The sequence below is a fragment of the Macrosteles quadrilineatus genome, unplaced genomic scaffold (genome assembly GCF_028750875.1).
Source record: "Macrosteles quadrilineatus isolate MER2022 unplaced genomic scaffold, UCM_ALF_1.0 Scaffold_6__1_contigs__length_79288215, whole genome shotgun sequence".
NCBI classification, from domain to species: Eukaryota; Metazoa; Arthropoda; class Insecta; order Hemiptera; family Cicadellidae; genus Macrosteles; species Macrosteles quadrilineatus.
In genome coordinates, this window is record NW_026542599.1 from 54,903,200 (window position 1) to 54,927,777 (window position 24,578).

Here is a 24,578-nt window from a genome sequence, read left to right on the forward strand (position 1 = left end):
ACTGCTTACCACAAGTGTTGTGTCGTTAATGTAAACATGGGCTGATGAGCAGTCTTCTCTCTCTCTCACTCCCTCTCTCCCTCTCTATCTCTCTCTCTCTCTCTCTCTCTCTCTCAAACATATTCTATCTCATCTCTTAGTTGAGATATTTTATATCTCTTTAACGCTTTAATGAGATTTTACCAATTTAACGATGTTTCTTTGTCTATTTGGGTTTTACTGTTGATAAAATAGGTACTATAACATTGTTTATAACTGAGAAACGTTGTTAATACTTTGTGAATGCTAGAGTAGCTTCCGACTTATGGCAAGTCTTAGAACGATTCGTAAAACTGTATGTAGTTACAGTGATGATAACAGAATTATTAGAATATCTTTAACATTTTTAATATTTTAGATTTCATGTTGGGTGTACCCGTGGGTTTGGTTCTAAATTATAGAAAAACTTGATCACTAATTAAGTAGGTCCATTTATCTTCTTCTAGACAACAAGAAACTTATCTCTATTAAAAAATGATCTCCTCAAAAAACTATAGGCCAAATGTTTTCATGAATAGTGAATTAGCGGAAATAAACTTCCTCGATAAGATTGGAATTAGCTTTAACCTATTGTTGACACAAGTCGCACTAACTTTTCCTTGTAGTTTCTTAGATTAAACTCGCATTTAACATTCGAAAAACATTTAATTGTAGTATTTGTAATTTCAAAACTATCCTACAAAAAGTTAAGTGGCCAATGAACAAAATAACGCAGGTAAAGAACGTGTCAGCATTTTAAATGTGATGGGTTCCACAACAAGATCATATCTGATGCTTCAGCCAAGAAAAACTAGACTAGGTGCGTCACTTGAATATGATGGAAACTTTCCAACAACTTACAAACCGGTTGTGCTTGAGTAAATAAACATAAGTTGAAATGAGGTTTACGTAAAGTAAAGTTTAAGTTGGCCTTATTCAGCTAGGTTGGGTATGCTTGGTTTTATTTTTATGATTATAAAACAACGTACACAATTCGATATTCCAAACTACTTGAGCTGTAGTTCTGAAATTTTGTACATGGCTTTTGCAAATAAGAACCTAAAAAAACTCATTTAAAATGCATTAGGTAAAATAATTATTTTTTTATAAATTAACAAAAAAAGAAACAATAAATCAAATAAATTATTCACATTTGATACTATTTAAAAAATATTAAATTTAAACTGATAGTCCAGTAAATAGAGGTATGTTAACTTACAAACGGTCCAGTAAGTCTAAATTTTTTATATGTTGTCAAGGATGGTAAGTAGGTGTTTAAAATGAAAAATGCACAATTCTCCACCCACCGCGCCCGCCGCCATATTGAAAAATCGTTAATATCTGTACTTTCTAGAGATTTTCGCCTATATCTCCGTTTTGGTGCGTTTTAGCGAAATATATGTAATGTAAATGTTGTAGACAATTAAATTTCCTATAATATAAGTATAACAAATTGGTCCTAAGACTTATGGTTACGAAAATATTAAAATTTTTATACAATAAAACATAACATTTTTTGTTATTTTGACAAATCTCTATTAGTCTAAGCAAACTAAAAAAAAAAACTGACACAGGGAACGTTAAAAATTGCAAGAATACGTTTTATGGTTTTATTTTGTAGTGATGGGTCTGCAGAGTGACGTACTAAAAGTTGCCAAAAATCGGTTTTCAGAAAACCTCCTAAAATCAAGATAAAAAATGGCGGCTTTTCTCAACATTGGACAAATTTGAAAAAAATATACCACATGCATATTTTATTCAAAATTTTGTGAGATATTGACTTGGGACGACCACCGAAGTTTATTGGGTGGTTAGTATTTCATTTACATAGGGAACTCATTTTTGGCCGCCATCTTGGATCCGCCATATTGGATATAAATAAAGAAAATTAAATGCAATGATAACGTTGTGACACATCATTATAAACCAGATTTTCACGCTGATTTCAATGCCGAAATCCGTTTTTAAATATCTGTTTACGTTTTAAAGATATATTCAAACGAAAACTCTCGCCCATACATTTCTTATGGACTTTTCGTACTTGGAATGGTTTTTTAAATACCATTTTTCTTATATCTCCAGTTTTTATCAACGCTTGCAAATCAGTATAGCCTTTAAATATTCTGTGATGTAAGCGCTTTCACCTATTAATCATTGAAATTGAACGAGTTAGCGAAGAGCTACAATCCCCAAAACAATAACAAAGATTAAAAAAAAATTTAATTTCATATTGTTTTGGGTTTGTAGCTCGTTGCTAAAGAAATTGACGTTTTATTGTACAAAAACTTAAATATTTTCGTATCCATAAGTCTTAGAACCGAATCGTTATACTTATTTTATAGGAAACTTAATTGTCTACAACATTTACGTTACATATATTTCGCTAAAACGCACCAAAACTGAGATATAGGCGAAAATCTCTAGAACAGAATTTTTTGATTTTTCAATATGGTGGCGGGCGCGGAGGGGGGAGAATTGTGCATTTTTCATTTTAAACAACTGCTTACCATCCTAGACAACATATAAAAAATTTAGACTTACCGGACCGTTTGTAAGTTAACCCCCCTATTTTTGTCTCTATTTACTGGACTATGAGGTATATGAGTAAGCATGAGTTTTTAGTTCAAGACCAAGCCTATAATTTAAGACCAAGATAATGATTTAAATAGGGAATATGGTATTAAATTTATAAAAATTTAAAAAAATATAAAAACTTGTTACTTTTTAGCTTATAATTTGTTTAGTAAAACTACTATCTTTCACACCTTCAAAGTTCACACCTTAAGAGGCCCACCTTAAATAAACGGAGTCCGGCTAGGTTAGAAGTTGCCGGAATTATTGAGTTTAATAGTTATTGTTCCAAATAATTCAATTTAATTTTCACTCTTCTAAATGATCATCGCTTTAAACCAGTCCAACTACAGTATAAAGGAAATCATATTTCCGATGATACTTTATTTTGGGTTACTTATTCCAATAATAACTAACAAATTCTGGTGTTTTTTCGATATCAAGATTAAGTCAAGGATAAACCTAACACATTTCGTACCATTCAAATTCATCAAACAGTACAATAGTACAATTTTACACCTTAACTTGTGTAATTAATGTCCCACTATACTTAGTTCCTACAGATGTCTAAAATTGTGCTCATTGAAGCAACAAATACTTAAAATGCTCTTAGAGAACTCCTGAGTCACTCGTAGAAACAGTCAAGAGCTATCAAGGAAGCCGGGCTGAAGTACGTCATATGCGAGAGGACAGGTGATGTGATTTATGTCTGGTAATGTCTTTTAAATTGTTTCCGTCAGGAAATGTTAACGACTACCGTTTCCAAATAATGTCTACATCGAGAATCATTCCCCGGCGATTATGGGATAAGTCTAACTGATCACTGAACATGAGTTTATTTTCTACATAGGTAGGCCTATAGTTATATCATACAGGATGTTCAAAAAAGGTGGGGACATAATTTACGTAGTGATTCCTTGGGTCAAAATTAAGAGAAAATCAAGAATAACATTTTCCAAAAAACCTTGTCATCCAGATATCCGCAGTAATCAATAGATATATTAAAAGCTTCAATCAACAATATCTTTCCGAACTTTTGAACGCAGTATTCAAACTGATGACTCCTAAAATTTACTTTATAGTGTCGTACGTTGCACGATATAACCTATTTTTGCTAATCGATGTTCTTGACAATATCTATTCCGAATCAAACAATGTTGTATTGAACAATGTCCATTCCAAGTGGTACAATGATGCATTTAACAATGGCTGCTCTGTATTGTACAATGATACACTTGGCGACGCCTATTAGATTGGTGATTGGACAATGGTAATCAAGATATTCCGATGATTATTCTTCTTCTCGTCCTACTATTGATCTGATTCTGTTTCTGATCCTTATTATTTTACTTTAATAAGGATAACTGTCTGTATTAAATGTTTAACATAGCCCAAAAAGTTTGGTAAGAACATATTGTTAAAATTCATAGAATACGTGGTTATTATTCTTTGTTGGTTAATTATTTAACTATTGTTGCATAGAAATTCATTACGAAACAAAATGTGTTCATAATTATTTTCTTTGAAAACCCTGATTTCTTAATCGTAATTATAAGATAGATCACCTCAATTTTCATTATATAGGTACTAAATTAGTGTAAAGAATAGTTTTTTTAGCTCCAAATTACACACACACTTAATATTTTAGAAGTGTGCTTGAAAATTGGGTTAACTTATTAAAGGTCTAAGTTGACATTTCAGACAGAATTGTGATGGACGAGGCAAACATAATCTCATCAACGATTCGCCAATGTTTTAATCATCACTTCAATCATCCATCTCGATAATCTCTCACTGGGTATTTTTCAATGCTTATATTTTATTTTGTCTTGGTGTTTTTTTAATGTTAAAGCTATTGAGGAGGTATATTTTGTTTATTATACTTAGTTTGTTTTCGTTTTTTCCGAATAGGCGCAAAAATCAACCACGCTAAAATTATGCACTGAATTTATTTTGCAGATGATGACACCTACTAATAGCACATAAGCCTAATCGATACCTTTAAATTCCCTTACGTTTAATGATTTAAAATAACTTAAATATCCACATACTGACTTGTAATCATCTCTTAGGAATAATCTTGTTTTGGAAAATAAAATAAAGTAAACACACAAAGAGTTTACTTTCATCACTGTCACAGTAAGTTAGGAAATAAATTGTTGATTGAAGCGTTTAATATATCTATGGAACGTTTTCCCAATTAGACCCATTGATCTCTAACACTTTAAGAAGCTTAAGAGATTTCGCTGATGGGATTTTGTTTTTGTTTAATAATTAATACCTGTTTTCAAACGGACTAACGCTATTTGGTTCCATTTTGTCATTTAAAGTTCTCTCATTTGTTTAGAAGTAGCAAAAAATAACAAAGCCATTGATTTAATTAATTGTTTTAACAAAAATAATTAACTATATTTATATTCACAAATTTTGGAAAATATTTGGAAGTTGGTCACAAAAGATCTAATTTTTTATATTATTATTGTATATTAGAAGTTCGACCACCAAAAGTTATTTAACGTGTTGCAGTAGAGCGGCGTGCACATTGGAGTGATAATTATAGTGTTTTTAAACTCATTTGGGTTTCTAGGTATCGAGTGGTTCCAAATGCATCAGCACATAGAATAAAAAACTCCCTTTTTAAAACAATTACCCGATTTTAGCATTCTAGCCGATGTTCATTTACTATCTAAAATTTATTGATTGTTAAGTATCCAGCTAAGTTTCAAAAGCTAGCAATTTTTTACAATTTATTTTAGCTGTATTATTATTTCAGCTTGATTTTAGCTACATTTATATATTAATAAGCAAACATGTTTCTTGAAAACCTTTTTTCTCAGCTCCTGTGCAGTTCTGGGAAAATATACGCATACTGTTAGAAAGATATTTTCCTCTAGATGTGCAGAATCCCTGTATACATTAAAATATGTTTAAAAATAAGCACAAAAAATGAATTAAATTTTTTTTTATTAACATGGGCTTTATGGGTTGCCATGCTGGTGACGAAAGAACAACGTGATATGAACAGAAAATCAAAACAAATGGAAGAAATTCGAATCACATATTTTATTTACAGCGTGGGGTGAAAATAGAGAAGTCTGTACATTGCATATTTTTGGTCGAGTTTTCGACCTCTGGACGGTCTCTAGTATTTTTAATTTTGCTATATTTAACTATGCCTCTTTTCGATTTCTCAATTGCCATAAACTTTTTAACAAGCTACAAATTCCTTGATTGTCTAATTTAAAATTTAAGACTACAATAATTTATTTTTACCTCTTTGTTAGATTAGTAAAAATTAAAATTACTCGAAAAACCTAGTTTGCAGTGAATATCAATGCAAACAACTGTTACGTGTTCATCTTATTCTATTGGTTAGTCCCCTGTTTAACTAATTTACTACCAACTATTGAAAATCCATCATACAGACGACTTGGTATACAAAAATTGGAAGAGCAGGAAACTGGATTTTCAATTCACACAATTTCAGCTACATTTTTATAACATGTTTTTTATGAGTAATTCAAATGTAATTTACAATTTGTTTGTTTGCAGGTGTGAAAATCAGAAAATATATTCCTGATCTGGTATAGTACGTACGAATATTCCATTCCATGGGTAAGTGTTAGTAATAGTAAATTCTAGTGCATCGGTAAATTTCTCTTTGTGTATCGTGTCTTATTTCATATTTGTTTTAAAATTCAATGTGATACATCAAGTTACATCAAATCCAAGTTTATGCTGTTGCAGTACCGTAAGTGTAATTTTTGATGCCAAAAATAGGAATAAATACTGTCCTGCTTTGGCCGAGGGCTAAAGCTTTTTAAAATTAAAATTATTATAGATGTTGTTTTGCGAAGTGAGGGTCAAATTTACTGCCTTCAGTAGATTGGAACAATAATGTTGTCTACAACGTACCCAGTATCTACATGGTAGCTGGTTGGGTAGCTGTTTAAAACATACTAGTACATGTATTTCTAATAGCATTGACTATTGTATTTATAGGAAAGTCTAAAAGCTTTATGATGGTTTGAAACTAAACCCACCAGTTCTTGGTTTCACTAATAGCTCTGACTAAAAGTGATCTTAGTCAATATCAAAAACTTTATTGGATTTATTCAACATTCGTCCTTTTTCATATAAATAAGCCTCTAATATAATTATGTTCATATTTTTTCTCCTCTATAATGTAGTCACTTACTCACTCCCTTAAAACAGAGCTACGGTATTTCTTATAGTATTTCTTAAGTAGTTCTTCAAATACTGTGAAGAATTTGTCTTAGCATCAAAGACAATTATATATATCAAATACTTATATTAAGAAGATAATAGTTTGTGAAGATCAACACAATTTTACTTCTGTTGAACTAAATATTTGTTTATGTGTAGTAAAAGTACGAAATATTTATTAGATCACTAATCCGGTACAGTCAAATGTGATTTTGATGAGATACGTTTAGAACATTTTGTTTGTGTTATTTAAATTTCTACTACATAACATCTTGTGTTTTGGAGGAGAGTAAACTTGCATTGTTAAATTACAGGCTCGTTATTGTTGTCTATTACACGGATTACTGACTATAGTATTGATATCCAATGAATCCACTCATAAAAAATCAAATAACGTCACAGATTTACCCATACAGCCCAGAGGAGCTCGGGAGTGTAACGATTTATCTCTGCAAATTGGTTCCACTGGATTAATACGTTCACAGTTGGCAGAGGTGGGTTGAATCTGACAATCGAACCGCGAATAAATTCGACATGACATTCGTGACAAATATTGTAACGAGTGAATTAACAGTTTGCGGGTGGTCGTGAATATCTACCAATACACGGCGCGGTTGTGGTGAGCTGTGAATAAAGTATTAGACGTTCAAGTGATCTCATGGTTGGTCGACATTACGGGCTGAAAAAACACATGTTCTTGTAAAGATTTAAAGTTTGTTTTGTTGTAAAATAGTGTGAGAAATTTGTTGTTTTATTAAAGTCTAAATAGAATACCACCACCATATAGTTTGCGATTTTTTTCTCCAATCGTAGCTCTCTCGTAGCTCCAATTTAGGGTAAAACACTGAAAATATCAAAACTGTTTTGAGTCTACTTTGGATATCTGGATAGATAACGCATACACACAAATCAGCCACAGATGTTTTGAGAGCAAAGTAGAATGCACGTAGTGAGCAGCTGCCCAAGTATGATTCTTTCAATTTTCCGCCAATTTTCCGCATTGGGACAGCTAATATGCTATACCCATTAGGTTGACCTTTTAGTTCTGAATGATTAGAAAATTGAGGTTGTGAGAAATCAAATTAAAATGAACAACAGTTTACTCTGTTTCCAGTTTCCAGTATAATATTGAAATATAATTTTTGTTGCCTAAAGGTTAAGGGAAGGAGGAATCTGTGAATTGTTACAGTCGAAATGCCTAAAGTTAACTCCTAGTACTGAAGTAGATATCCCCCAAATAATGCAGCAAGTTCCATAATCTTAAGAGTTTAACTCGAAATTTAAACCTCTCATTTATTCTGTACAGTAATTCACTTCCTCCATTTCATAAGCCAATAACTACCTCGCATGGCTTAATTTGGACGGTTGCATTATGGGTACGGATCGAATACCATTGTGAGGAACGTTGACACATTTGATTCGCAAAAGCGGAACACGTCCTAGCTTGATTGAGTCTGTTCAACAATGATTGGGTATGCTACAGTCTGTGGATCTGCTCTACTTAATTTATCCACTATACGTTGAATTCAGTGACAGTTAAAATCGATTTATATTAATTGTTTCCTGGATTTACTTCCTCATTTATTCATAGTAGCTTTAAATGCTTCACAATGAGGACAAGAATAATTTCAAAAATATATTTTTCGACTTTTTAAAAATAGCTAGTCTTGCCAATGGTCACATAAAACATATTTTATACAATCAACGTCATCGTAAAAAAAAATCAACTGTCATCATATTTTCACAAAATATTATGTCTTTGTTAGCGTTCCATAACTTGTGTTTAAAACTAAGTAAATTGTTCACTATTTGCATGTAAAGCGTTTAATTTATTTATTCCACACCAGGATCCGAATCCATGCTTAAGCAGGCAATACACCGAGGAAAAGCTAGTTATTCATGTTTCCACAGTACTGGCACTAATCACGATTTGTGTTTTTTACTGTTGTACAGTATTGTGAGTAGGGAATTCATACACGATTAATTGATTTTACGATTTAGTACCAAACTAAATAAGGCAATATTGAGATTTTCCTTCTCTTAGTGACAACCAATACTTTTTTTTCAAAACTAACCACATGTCTTTAAATGAATTAGTTTTCTAGTTTAACACTTACTTTAAGAGCAGGTTTATGGAGATTCTTATATAACACTAGACAGTAAACATGCGTTTGTAATATAAATTTTTAAATATCATGTAACTTATTTTACTATTTAATGTTGTTTGGTATTTAATGTACTTATTTAAATATCACTTATTTTACTTTTGTTATTTCGAAAATTATAATTTTTCGAAATTAGCTAATTATTTGACGAAACACTCACCTTGAAATATTTCCATATAATTTTATTAGGATGCATTTTTAGATTTCCCTCAAAATCGGGAGTTTATGTAGTGTGGTTGTATTAATAATAATACCCTTGTTTGATAATAATACGACTATTATCTTATTAATTAGTATTAAGTTTATGTAATAACCTCGTAAATTTTTCATACACGCCTCAATCTGCTTTGATTCATGGCTTCCAATGTACAGTACAGTTATACACCATACTGTGTCTCCACACTATGCATGCATGTGAACATATTGAATCCAGTAACTCGCCGTAACGACTATGATTCGATTCGAAATCTCATGCATTAAATATCGGATACAATCAGAATGATAAATCTGATCAGACTTTAAATAATTAATTCAATATTTTTGCTGTTTATGAGGACTGTGTTAGCAAATCTAGTCATGGGGCAAATCTAGTAGCTATTGCCGTAGTCTTCATGGTAAAACCTAGGTCTTGGAATACAGTATTTTCTTTATTTTGAACCCCCAGATGTCAAACTCGTTCAAGATAAGATAAGGATATATGTGTGTTTGTTTTCGTAGGCAACAATCTCGTATACACACCCAGATTATGATAAAAGTTCAACTTTAACATAAGGCTAATCCTGACATGGGAATGGAGTTAATGATTTATTTTTTTACTTTGTTGCTAAGACGTTTTTCAAGTTTTTAAAAGTATATTCATCTTAAAAATTTGCTTTAAAATGCAAACAGTATTCAGTATAATAGTTTAATATATCAATAAGTGTCGCTGTATGAGAGATATTATAAATATATCTGGTGGAGAACGTCTTCCTCCAGGTTTTTCTATGGAGAGTATTCCTTCTATGAAAATTTATTGCAAACTGGGGTTTATGTTCCTTGCAGCCGAAACCTCACTGAGGAAACGTTATCTAGATTGTTTAGCATTAAATAACTTCTCGATCAGCATTGTACGAAAGTAAATAAAATAAACGTCTTATAACCTAGAAACGTATTGTTTCAACCTTGAGACTTTTTCAAATAAGATGGATAAATGCCTTTTAAAGATAAAGTTTGATCAAGAATAAAAATAAGTGAACCCACCTCGTGTCATAGTACAGAGTTAATCGATCTATAACTAACTGAACAAGGTACAAGTACAAGCTTCAAAGTTCTGACGGAGTTAGTTTGCTACAAGGAGGTTCTTAGTTGTTACAATATTCAAGGTCCAATCTTCAGCTGCTATTGGCCAGTGAATCGGAAAATTAGGCAACCGTTGAGTCGCATTTAGTAATCTTCTTGCCTTTAATTTTAAGTTCACAAAGAATAATAACCATTTTAGGACACGCAATTTTCGATTTACAAGTAAAATGAGGATTGATTTTTATTAATTTATTGACATTTGAGTAACCTTTTCTGTATTACATCGAACAAGACTATTTTAAAAATAAATTGGCTGATTAAATGCCAGTTAAAGTGTTACACTGTGATTTTCCCTATTGGGAAATTATATGGAACTTTTTGATCAGTTAAGGAATTATTGTTATGTTTTAAGTAAATACTCATTTCCATGATATTGTTTTACTCTGGCCTAAAGCCGTTTTAAAGTCTATTTTCTTCTGAAACAAATTTTCTTAGTAAAGGAGAAACTAAAGTTTAATACTAAGCTACTTTAAAGGTTTAAGTAGGTTAAAGGTTAAAGTCCTAAATATTAAGAGGGACAAAACGAATAAACTTTTAAAATAAAATCCAATTTCAAGGATAGAAAAATGTTAACACTATATTATATTACATGAATCATAATCTATTATTGAGTCCGTTATTAAGATGGAATTAGGTTTCTTTATTTTCTTGCATTAGGGTAAGCTTCCACTTCTAAAAAATGTTCTTAAAAAAGTTTTGAGGCTGCAAAGCTTCTTATTGTTGACACAGCTAGTCAACAATAAGAACGTTATTAAGAACGTTAAAAATAGTTACGTTTTTATTTTGAGTCGTTAAACCAGTTTTATATGCCCATGATAACTTCATAGACTGTGGAGTAAATATTAAATAGCAGTGAACTACCAATCCCTAGAACAAACCGTCTTTGAGATTATGTTCTATCATTGGTCTTGACTACTTCTACAGTATTTTTTGTATTTCTTTTTTTAAGGGAGAGGAGGGGAAAAGCTTTTACGCCCACAGGTAGCCAGCCTGTATTGGAGAATCCTGAATTTATCACAGACTACTCACTAAAAAACCCCCTCTACTCTGTTGGACACAAACCTGGAATTGTTTGTGACATTATTTCAAGTCAGGTCAACATGTGACCTAAGCCATCAGGGCTCTCACCGTTTCTGGCATTTAGATACTTTATGACCTACGTCGCATCCCGGTCAAGGTCGAGCTTCTTGGCACGGAGAATACCCTGGATGTAATGTGACACACAGGTCCAATTGTCCTCACCCCCCGCCATCATCGGTATGGCCGTGTCCACCGACAGCAGTCCTACTAACTGTTAAGCCTCCAGGCGGGGCCTTTCCCAACGCTGGCAGTGGAAAAAGGTATGTTCCACGTCATCGGGAATGCCTGGGCAGTATATGCAATAGGGTATCACAGCGTTGCCCATCCTGAACAGGTACGACCGGAAAAAGCCGTAACCCGTCAGAATTTGGGCGAGGTAGAAGTCCACCTCTCCGCACCGCCGGTTAACTGAAGGTTTTACTTGCTGTATCAGTCGCCTGGTCCAGAGTCCCCGTGTCTCCTGTTTCCAGCTCTCATGCCACAGCTGGTAGGTGCGGGTGCGTTCCTCCAATCGTGCCTGGTCCTCCCCACGGCACTGATAAATTTCCTTCCTCTCCGCCTCCAAAAGTTTGACGGGGATGACTCCAGCAACCATCGGACAACTCCGGCGGGTTCGGACACTAGGTAGGCAGATGCAACTCTGCTGCCTGACGCTGAACTCGGGCGAGTCGCATCCTATATACCTCCTTATTGAGAGCGTCTGCCCACTCCTCCGCACCGTACAAGAGAACGGACTGAACAGAAGACATTAACAGCCTTCTACGGCCCTCCGACATTGGCCATCAACCGGCTAAGAGAAGAGATCACCTTAGCGGCCTTGTACGGAAAATCTGATCCCGCCAGCTAAGCTTACTGTCTACAATAATCCCAAGTACTTGGCAGACATCTACCGTATGTTGTTCTGTACAAGTTTGCCTTATTGTTGTTGTCATATTTATTTAGGTGTACTAATTTTCGGAAAGACTCTTGCATACCGACATCAACTACTGCTGCAGCATGATTATTTAAAACCACATGAGAATTATTCGGTTTCATTTACAATCCTTATTCATAAACCGTGCAAAGACAAACAAGACTTAATTCAGGAAATCGCTGATACACTGGCATACTTCCTTTATGACGGCTTGAGCATATTTTTAGAAATGCAAAATAAAATTCGTAAACGTTGCCGCAGTTGATTCTATGACGTAGCGGACAAAATGTCGTCGGGCTTGATGGATTGCCTACCATCACAATATCTTTGCTGTCCCTCCTAGCGAAAACTGGTACTTAACTTTATCGCGGAATATGTTTAACATTATCTCACAAATACACACCTTATAGATTTACCATATTTTCAAATCTTAGAGCATAATCTTTATGTCACGAAACTAAATAAATCATTAAGATATTTGAGTAGCGAAAAAAATGGTATGCCTACTTATTCTTATGGCAGAATACTTTAACCTTATCGCGCAAAAACATACTTAAAAGGCTTATCATATTTTCAAATCGTAGAATATATATAGCCATATATAATATTTGTATGTCAAGAAACTAAATAAATCATTGAGATATTTGAGTAGCGCATGATATTGTATTCAGTATTTTGTTATCTTCATAAGGACTATGAAGATTTTCAATTTTTCCTGCAGCTTCGCCATTTTATTTATTTTGACCACTGAGTAAGTATTTATAGACAAATGGACCTGCTATTTTAAAATTCCCACGAACACAAGAAAAGGATGAAGTGTGCTGTATGTTACAGTAGTTTGCTCCCAACACAGCCGTTATCACTGATACCATGAAGAAAGGGTTTTTGTACAGCATGTATATTGCTATACAATCTTTTATCGTTCAGCTTGTTCATAGTATTAAGTAATAAAACACAAAATTATATCGGGCGAAGCTGACGGGTAACAAATAGTATTGCTATATTGCAATGAATATACTGACTATACCGCTATACTGACACTCCGAATAAGTACTTTATTTCATCATACTCAAATCCAAGGTAAACTCGAGTTTGAAAACTGTAGTTATTCTTACTCACTTATCACATTTTCCAATAAAAACCTATTTTGTGCAACAAGACTTCTAATTAAAATTTCGGAAAAAAAACTTATTCTAGTAACGATATTCGACGATTTCAACATTTGAGCTGTAGTTTAACTTAACGATTTGAACTACAGCCTAACAAATTTTAGGATTATCACAGGAAACTAAATTTTTTTCTGGGACGATTTTATATAGTTAAACTTGTGTCGAAGATAGCAGTACAAGAGTAAAATTGAGGCAATTACTTCGAAACCCATTATGGCAAGCTCGCAGTCATATTTTATTCATCGAAGCAATTCCGTATATTCATTTTAATATCACTTTGTGTAAGCGATACACGTAAAAGCGCTTCTGAATTTTTACGAAACTAGCTATTTCCAATTTGTATACATGTTGAAAATCCGTAACGTGACTTTCTAACAATTTTTGATACCGTAATTGTGTATTTTATTTTAAAACGGTGTAGGCCTAATGTGGTACACAGTATATTATCCAATGTATTCATTATTTAATCAAAAGTATAAAATCATAACCTGAATATGTTAATTTTAATAGCATTAGGTTAATTTTTTTCGATGTGCCGTATTTTTATTATTTTATTATGTAAAGATTTACGGCATTTGGTTCGTATTATTGTATAACAAATGATTTTTTTAAGATTGGATCTGTTATTCTACACAATGCAGTATTCGATTACGGGATCCATGTTGCAATGATCCATATATTTGTTAACTTTTTACGTATTGTACCGTGCATACAAACCAAAATTACAGATTTTATCTATCATTAATGAATGACAAATTAAATTTCCCATAATTGGATCAGCTATTTGACAATTGTATATTCCATTACGGAATCCTACGTCCAACCAATGATTAAATATTCATAATTATTCTCTATAGCTGAAATTGCAAATTCAATCTAATATGACGACTAGCTATCCCTCATCCAGGTTGCAATCTACTACAATTAACGAAATTATTCAGAAGGCCGTTGCAGTGGTAATACGAGAATCGCTAATTAACATTTGAATTGATAATCCCCATCAAAGCATTATATTGGTTATTAGTGTTATTTTCACGTTAAGAACTAATTTTGTACGTCTCATTTATTGTTTGTTATAATTTTCACATTTTTAAAAGCTATACATTGTTTACAATAGTTTCAACAAAAACAATAATATAGCTTATTAGCGAATTTCCCATATAGGGAATAAGCTATTACCGTAGTACTCACGGTAAGACCTGGACCCGGGACCGATTTTTTTTTTTGTTTTGAGGTCCCTAGAGACCAAAAACACCATCCGTTCAAATTCATATATATATATATATATATATATATTTATATATATATATATATGTGTCCGTTAGCGCGATAACTCGAGCAAAAATGATCCGATTTTGATGAAATTTGGTACAAACGTGTAAACCTACGTTTATTCGAACGAGTTCGCGAACCAGCATGATCGGACCATGGGAACGGGGGTTTATGGGGGCTTTTATGGGGTAAAAATGGGTTTTTCCCATTTTTGACCCAAAAAACATAAAATTTTGCAATTTCTTTCTAAACTATTTTGTAGAGCTTAAAAAAACAAATAATTTAGTATATTGAAGCGTTATAATGTGCCTAATGGTTACGGAGAAAATTCCAAAAAATTGTAAATTTAAAATTCCCATGTTATTCTTATGGAGAATAAGTAAACTGTTGTAGTTTGCTTGTTTATAAACATATTTTGCCCAAATTTGGAAAATGTTTTTATTTCTTACTAACTATTAACATTTTACATAAAAAACACTTTTACCCTCCCTGTTGCAGCAAACCTTAGTATGTGTAAAACTGATTCTATTTAAATAGGGAATAAATGTGATATTTTTAAGGAGACATTTTAGTGTATCCATTCAGGGAAATGGAAATTCGCTTAGTCTGCAGGTTTGCTGCGGCGGGGGTATTTTTATATTTTGTTATTACATAAAAACTAATCTAGTCTTTAGCTTAGGGATATTAACATGGTATATTTCAATTGACTCGTTTTGACAAGAGCTAAAATTTGACAACCGAAGCGAATCCGAGGCTACAAAATGAGCGGGGAAAATGTTCTCTCGGAGCTAACTAAATCTCAAAACGATTATATCGTACAGTGTTTACATTTATAAATGAAATTTCTATAAATATAAATTGTCGTATTTTTTATATTGAGTAAGAATAGCTGTTGCCGTTATTTAAAAGCAAGACATATTACTCCGCCAATCAAACATAGTACAAGTTTTCATAAAGATGCAACGACAGTCAGCACTATTTTTTAGGCATAATCAGATGACGTATTTTAAAGAAGAAAAAACGTACAGCTGATGTCTTTGACTCTGGCTGATTCATTACACTCGCAATGCATGTATTGAAAACAGCTGTTTATACTAACAAAAAGATCTTTTTAAATTGAAAACAAGCTGCTATACCCGTGCTTTGCAACGGGAAGAAAATGTGACCTAGAGATCTATTAAAGTGGTGATGTGTGTTTTCAAATACAGTAACTCTATGATTTAGTTTGAAAATATAAATTGATTTAAAAGCTTAAACCTACTTACTTCAAACCCCTACTTTTGATGTTAATAGATCCCTAACAATATGACAACATACCTTAGTGTAGCAATAGCATCAATTGCTTCATATTGGTGCTTCATGAATGACATGTTTAACCATAATTCTTCAATTTTAGTCAAGCCTCATGGCATGTAGCTTACTCTTAAATTAAACAATGAAAATTTGAGCAATACTTTACAAAACGTATACAACCTCACTTTAAAACCAAACATAACCCTCCTCAATCTACATAGCTCACAACACAAACATCTTTTTCGAGTAAATAAACAAACACCAGTTCATTGTACTGACCAGCTGTTTCATTAACTAAATTAAATTAAATCATTTAAACATTGAAAGCATGCCATGCGTAGCCCTTTGGAAATCAGCCTGTGGGGTAGAGCCCTTAGGAAATTCGTCCATATTAATACTTTTCGGTAAATCTACACACTCTAAACTTCATTTTAATGTGCCATATGCCTTTATTTTTATTTGGTAAATGGCCTTAATCGTTTACATAAAATTTGATTGTATCACTTTAATAATATAATAGATGTGTTTGTAACTGCACAGTCGATGGGGCAATAACCAAACAAGATGGCAGACTGGTTTGGATTGTTTGAAACTTCAGTACAATGGTACTTAGCCTCCTCAAGCTGTCCAATGAATAATACTCTCAGGCCTATTGTATCAAATTTGATACACGTTGAGATATGTTCAGCAGTAACAACTATGAATAGTTAAAAAATGATCATATACTAAGTTAGTATTCTCTTAATCTTCTTTCTTCTGTATATATTACTGCATTACTGTTAATCTCTTCTATTTTATTTTATATAAAAAAAATTTTGTTCAACTAAGTTAGTATTAAGGAGGTAAAATATACCCTTATGATTTTTCGTTGAGCCAAGCTGTATTTTGCATAATACTCCCCTTTTGAAATGTTATTATCAAATCAAATTCTAATATCATAACAAAACTCTTATAAGATTCGGAGAAAATGTAATACTCCTTTCCTTCTACTTTAAAGTTCAATTGCAAAACAAATTACTTTAATATAAGTATCCGTAAATCAACTAAATTTTTTAAACCTTTATAGAAAAGTTAAATTTCTTCTTTTAAGTACTTCAACTTATAACTTTTAACAAAAAAGGATTTACCGAGTTTAGACGAAAAGAAGAAATCCGCTTATTACGATATTGTAAATTATAATTTACCAAGTCTTATAGTTGTTTGTTTTTAATTCGTTGTTCTTGTTGACATAATAAGATTAGTAACTCTTAATCAGTCTCATTCTATAGAAAGTATTTCTTTGATTTACCTTGGCATTTATTTTGTTTCCTACGGGTGAGTTTTTAAGTACTGTATTTTTTTAATAAAATCATCATCAACTATTAAGTCCTTTTAGAGAGATAACTTTGATACTGAATAATTTATTATTAATTACAAAAATATCAATACCTAATTAATAAAGTGTATTTTTTTTTACTCCCACAACTCACAGTTATAACATTGTTTCTGCGACAAAATTCTATTTAGGGTGTGCTCTACCTTTCTACTCATTACCATTCATTATGACAACGTGAAATATTAATATTTTAACTCTTATTTCGCAAGCATTTCCTGTATTGTAAAATGTTGAAATCAGATAGAGTAAGCTCATCCCAACGAAATATACACTTAAAAACTAAAGAAAACTATTACAAGTTTCAGACTCAAGAAAACATCGCAATAAATATGTATCTATGAGTTTTCAATCATTGCATTTTTTGTACGTAATTAACTTATCAGAGGGAAAAATACCAATAATCAATATTAATGCAGTATTAGAAAATTATTAATGTTACCTTAGAAATGTAATAGAAACTATGATGTCACGTATTGGTAATAACTCTATTCTCCTACCTGATTGTTTCCGCTTGGATGGAAAGTTATGCATTAATGTTTCGATTGGTTGTTGTTTTAATCAACTTAAAACCCTGTGGTGTCTTATCTATAATGAACAGCCGAGAATTTAGATCACATTCGTTCTGCATAGTTGAATAGCTTTGTTTGCTATGGTTTCAGTATTCTGATTTGAAATTGATTTTTCTGGCAGCAACCTTTATAGTTTTATGGAACGAGAAACCTGGAATGGTTGCTTCAATTATGTTTTAACGTGCAAGATCAATTCATATACAGACTTTTCATTCAAATCCCTTATTCAAAGCTATTCTATTTCAGGTTAGATTTTGTTATTAGGTTAAACAATTTTTAAGCCTGGTACAATAGTTTAATAAATAGTAAACATCCAAATACGCTGGATATTTACCGTAAAAGATATTGCTTCAACTTTCCTCATCAGATACATAACATAGTGGATTTGTGAGTTAGTGTGTTTAATCCATGGGAGAAGTTTAGTCCCTGATAGTTGCACACATTACTATTGATTGGTTTGCATCGGAGGGAAAACATGGGCGTAAACAAGTAAATTTAGAAAATGTTTCAAATGAAACCGTATTACATATCTCTTGTTATTTAATTGTTCATTCAGAAAGTGGTTCTCTGATAAAATTCTCTACTAATCTTCTTAAATTATACATTGTTTTTCCAATTAGTAATTGCTAACAGAGATTTACACGTTTTATATAAAGAATGAAACAATAATATACAATATGTATTACAACACATTTAGTATACAGAAAATAAACATTTAAGTTCGTAAAACGCAGTAAGGTAAATTCATGACGATATAAGTCCAACCCAAAAACATGAAATAAAACTTAACTTCATATTTCTGAAAAATTTTCAAAACATTACATTAAAGGCCGAGAAAATAATTCTTGCATTTGCAAATCTGGTGAACCTCGCACTCGTAAACAAAACTCCTGACCTAGTGTGACTATCTGAATGTGTATGCTAAGCTGCAATGTAGGCGTATGGAGATTTCATAGGTGTTTACAGGTGCTATCATCAGGCGTTACACACTCATGACATCGTTTGTGATGGCAGCTCATGGGGCATTGATGTTCTCCAAACGTGGCCGTTGCGTAGCCTATATGGCCTATATGACCTATATATGGCCTATATGACCTATATATGGCCTATATGTACATGGTTGAGTGTGTTCCATGACTCTGTGACCAATAAAACAAAAATATAACTAAAAAAATAAAATTACGTCATTGCCGTCACCTATGATGACGTCATGCCTGAGGAGCATAACGGCCTGTTTAATTAGTGTTGCCTTGCTGTGACTGATCGGTGGTGTGTGAAACACAAGCACTTTACACTGTCTTACACTAATTTATTTATCAATTTAGATAGAATTTTCTAAGTAGTCTTGATTTTGTCTTAAATTTGATAGGTTGCTGGTTCGATTTTACAGTAGATTCTGGTATGAGATGCCATTTGTAATTGGACTATCAATTAACGGTGATTTTTTACAAAATGGAAACATTAGATATTAAAAAACCAGTTTTTAGACCTTCACAAAAAGCATAAAATGCGAATTGCTCAAGAAAACCCACAAAAAATAAAACTGAACTATTTACAAATATTTGGAAATTTTAAAACTCCATTTGGTTTACTATGTCATTATATAAACTGGCATTTGTTATTAGTGTGGTAAAAAAGTTGTTAAGGAAAAGCATTTTGTGATTAAATAGTTTCATTTTGTATTTGTAACAGAGATAACCCATGGCAATTAGGTATATATTTATTTATTTATGCCTACGGCAAGCATCCAATCGACACTTGTACAACAAAATGCAAGCTTGTTTACACACTTAAAACTTATAAAAAAATAAAGATTACAAATTACAATGCATATATATTTCAAATACCGGTTTTGCTCTTATGAAGCTGCTTAGCTTTTTTTAGTTACGTAAACTTCACACTTTTATAAATATACAAAAATTGTGGTAAGTGTAAAGATTGAACTCTCCAAGCGTGCTTCTAGTAGAAGAATTCGTTACTTTAATTTGTGAAAACTCCTAGTATTAGCCTACAATTTATGAAACGAATCGTTTGTATTTTCTATTAGTAATAGGAACTCCTTTCATTAACTTATCACTTAGTTCACTAAATATCGTGTAAAGTTTGTTTCACTCATATCTGTACAGTGTAAAAAAACACCAATGGATTTTATCTAAGTGATAATGCCACAACCCCTAGGTTTAGCTTGAAGTAATGTAAAAACAATACCGGGCTCGTACCTAGCGTCCTAGAGCAAAAAAATGATACAAATATAATTCGAGAATCTTAAACATTTTAATCTTTTCGCAGCCATGCGGAATGATTAATAACTAACTCATAAAAAAGTACATAACTGACCGGGTAGATCAGTCCTAGCTTGATATTTATTAATGAACAGGTTTATTCTAATTCTGAGCACGTCGATATTCTTTGTGTGAAATTTCGCCTGTAAGTAATTTGGTCAAGTGGTTTTATGTTATTGAAATCCTATTTTTTTTTTTTTTTATTAATTAATAAATCAAAGATTTGTTATTGACTTGGATCTATGATAGGTCAGTAAAATACGATAAGACATTTTCCATTTCTAGATTAAATGTTGGGAGTACTAAAACCACTGGCATCTATTGAATTATTTAGTCTGGCTAGTCAATAATCATAAAGTTTTTGCATTTTTCCAAATTATTCTCCAGTGCAAATAATTGTCATTGTGTACTACCTTTGACTATTAATACATAGTCGATGGTACTACACAAGTTACAACAGAATTTCAGTTACTTCAGCTCCTTCCCAAAACAGTCCTTTTTATTTTTACAAAACTTCGTCCTTAACTTCTCAAACGATCCATTGAAATGTTTGTTTTGTAGAGATTGTTGTCTGAAGAGTCAACACGTCAACGATGACGAGTGTTAGCTTTGAAACTTGAACACTCGATTTACAAAATTGATAAACTTTTCAGGGTTTTCTCTGTTTTTCTCTCGAAATGCCTAATTTTAATAATTTAGAATTTATTTCAAAGTTAACACCAAAAAACATCAAGTATGTTATCGTGATCCAATACATTTACGATATGTTTAGCACAGGTACAACACAATCACCAAGAGTGTTTTAATATAGTACTAGAGGACCCATGCTGCTCTGCAGCGTTAAAATAAATATAATATCCGAGAAATAATCAAATTTATGATTTTTGATTGAGTAATACAGTATCTTGAGCTTAACTGATTAAACGATTAATTTACTGAGCCTATAATTTACTGATTATTTTGAGTCTAAAACATATAGAAAAACATGAAAAATACTAGAGCTGTAGATTTTTAATAATAGTAAAACCTTATGAAAAATAATCTTTCTGTTGGTTGTTCAACTTGCGTTTACTTGAAACTCATCCGATTTGAATAACTAATAGCTTAAATGAAAGCCAGTATTTCACTAAAGGTTCTTAGATTAAAATATATAGGATTATAAAATTATAACTGGTGAAGGTACAAATTGAAGTAAGAATTAGAAAATAAACCAAATTATGTGTTTTGGTAATACAGTAGGTAAATATTTGCCGATGCTTTATGTGAAAACTTGGCGCGCATGCCTTCAATTTGATACCTCAATCATAAAAATTGGTCGGGTAGAAGAACCAAACGAACTTGGCAAAGAGAAACCAAATTTAACTCCTATAAGAAATACATGGGGAGCAAATTTGGTTTACGTATAAGCCGAGTGGGATTATAGATAAATGTATGCCGATGCTTGATGGCAAATCTGTACGTGCATACCTTCAATTCGAGACCTCAATCATGAAAATCGGTCGGGTAGAAGAGCCAAAAGAATTCGAGAAAGAAAAACGATTTTTTTTATGTATAAGATTACTGTATTAATTTCAACCCTACAAATCACTGTTAACTACTTAATTGGTACTAAGTTAAAAAAAACACCGTTATAAAATCTGTATGAAAATGTGATTATTCTGCAAACCTTCCCGTAGATACAACTTTAATAATAGGTAGGAGATTAACAAAAGGTTTTGAATTTACAATCAAAGTTTGGCTCATAGTTACTTGAGCCATGGCTACTTCTCACGAAGGTATTAAGTGAATATTATTTTCCCAAAGTTTCTTTTCAATCCCTATTTACAACGTGAACTTTCAAAGACCTCCTTACCTTATCCGTATTTTTTGTAATAATCTTTCTAAGAAAACGACTTATGTATTTTTAAATTTCATTTATTAATGGGACCCATGTCCCAGATGTGTATACTTGTATTAATTATGGTTACAATTGTAAAACACTTTATTTAAATATGTTTATAGTACTTGCAAACCAGTAATATATTTAGTCGAAGATTTTACACTATGAGCGAGTAGTAATTTAAACATTCATGTAGGCTAGGTCATCATTAAATAGTTAAGCAGCCTGAAACAGTTTGTGCCATAAAAAGCACACAAGTCCAGCCCTTAGTGGTGCAAGTGTTGGGGATTTCACATAGTTTAATATTGATAGCCCAAGTGATTTTTTTTATTTGTCGTGACAGCAAAAGTGTGTGTAGGGCTTTTACGTTCAAATGTGATTAGTGAGGAATGAAACATTGCCACTAGTTTTTCGGTATACATAATAAAACTATAGCACTTTCCAATATATATATATATTTGTTTTATATTCGCACAACTTAACTTAAAATCTCCTCTGAACATTTAACTTCACTTCATATCCCGAAATAAATATTGTAAAGCGTAAACAACTAAAGCTTTGCCACGGATTAACCCTCACTTATGCACCTACATACGCGGACATGGCCCACTTATAAAACATTTCTCTATTCCGAGGTTTACAATTGGCCTAATTGATAATTCCAGTAATCCAGGCTTACGGTTCAGCATGGGGGTATACGACTGGGATATCATGTCTGTTTCAATATTGCAACCCTTGCTGACGTCATGGCCCCCCACCCTTCGGAGGGGGGGGGTTTGCCCAAAGCGGCTCTGTTGAAAAATAAATTAATTGCATTGCACCCCCGTTTCTGTCTGCTTTATTAACTAATCTGTAACGGTGTTCACAGCAGATAGCAATGGCCTGTACCAAAAGTTTCTTTTGAATTATGTTGCAGCTTCGTAGTATCAATGTATTATTATTTTCGTAAATAGTAAGATATGTAGTTAAATTGCTCTGTTAACATTTAATTAGTTGCGTTGCATATTCGTTTCTTTTTGCTTCATCAACGTACGGTATTTACCATTAGAGCCATGATCTGTATGAAATTTTTCTTTTGAACTATATTTTAGATTTTTATAATCGATTACCTATAACCTTCTTAAATTAGTTGAAACTGATGGCCTTAGTTTTCAGGAGTGAGCTAAAAACGTTATATATCCATTAATGCAATAGTATATCCTTGGAACATGGTGTGTATGTCTTCTACATTTGTTCCCATCTTTTGTTCTGAGCCGTATATTGTTAAGGCTGCTTATACAAACACGACCTACTTAAAGTTGACGTGCATTTTAGATTTAATATTACAAACGGACTCCTAACATTGCTCTACCTGTCTACCTAATAAAACGACGTGATTCAACTTTAATATTCGAATTTTAATACTTTTTTAGAACGTGTACTTGATGCTAGTTTTTCTAAAGGTTGAATTCAAGCACGTAGCAACGAAATCCATCCTAAGATTACCGATGAATTATTGATCGAATCTGTGCTCCAACTCTAATTAAGCTCTGGTTATACTTCTCAAGATTCTAATATATCATGGTTAAAATCTAAGGCTTACCTTACGATCTAATTTATTTTGTAGTGGAGACCTAGGTTTCTACTTCGAAACGTTATCGTCAGTCCTTTTTTTCTCATAGGCTAGATAAACTTTTAGTTTTCTATGTCTAATATAACCGACAGTTTCAACCTTCATGGCAGATTTGGCTATTTTTAAATTGAGGAGACCTTTCACAGTTTGATATTTTATTGCGGACAGTTTTTATAAGTTTTCTATATCTGTTATCTATACGTGAAAGCTGTCTTAATTTCCCATTAATTGGACTAGTCTTGTCTATGCATTCACTGCTATTTCAACATAGTAAATCCAATTAAATAGAACTTCATAGTGTTTGTTTTAAACCCCCTCTGTCTAAATGGTCTACCTACTTGGTGTTCCGATATTCCAATTCTCCTATTCCTGACTCTACTAGGCACTAGTATCCCACTTGTTCTAGTTTATAGATTTAGTCCAACAGGAGAAGAAATGGTCTCATATGCACACAGACTGTGTTCTGAAAATGCATTCCCCTTGTTCCAGATTCTACTGGGACCTGTGCATGTTGCTACTCCTTGTGGCCAATCTTATCATCTTGCCAGTCGCCATCTCCTTCTTCAACGACGACCTCAGCACAAGATGGATCGCCTTTAATTGCCTCTCGGACACAATCTTCTTGATCGACATTGTAGTCAACTTTAGGACAGGTATGTTTATATACCTTAGCAAAAGTTAAGTAACATTCTTGTGGATGGTTTCTAAAGGCGTAGAGTCGTAAAATTGGTATGAAAAAGTATTCTTCATTCTTCCAGAATTTCGAATCCCTTGTTTCACAGTCTCATTCCAAAACACAAACTATTTAACAATCT

The 24,578-nt window shown here is 32.5% G+C and overlaps 1 protein-coding gene across 6 annotated transcripts in view; it reads left to right on the forward strand.

Moving 5' to 3' along the window:
• LOC128996878 (potassium/sodium hyperpolarization-activated cyclic nucleotide-gated channel 2) overlaps positions 1-24,578 on the forward strand; it is a 378,895-nt gene that overhangs the window by 304,779 nt on the left and 49,538 nt on the right. For all 6 annotated transcript variants that reach the window (XM_054422396.1, XM_054422397.1, XM_054422398.1 and 3 more), the window contains one exon: positions 24,253-24,416. In XM_054422396.1, the coding sequence (XP_054278371.1) occupies positions 24,253-24,416 (164 nt within the window). The remainder of the gene's footprint in view (positions 1-24,252; positions 24,417-24,578) is intronic.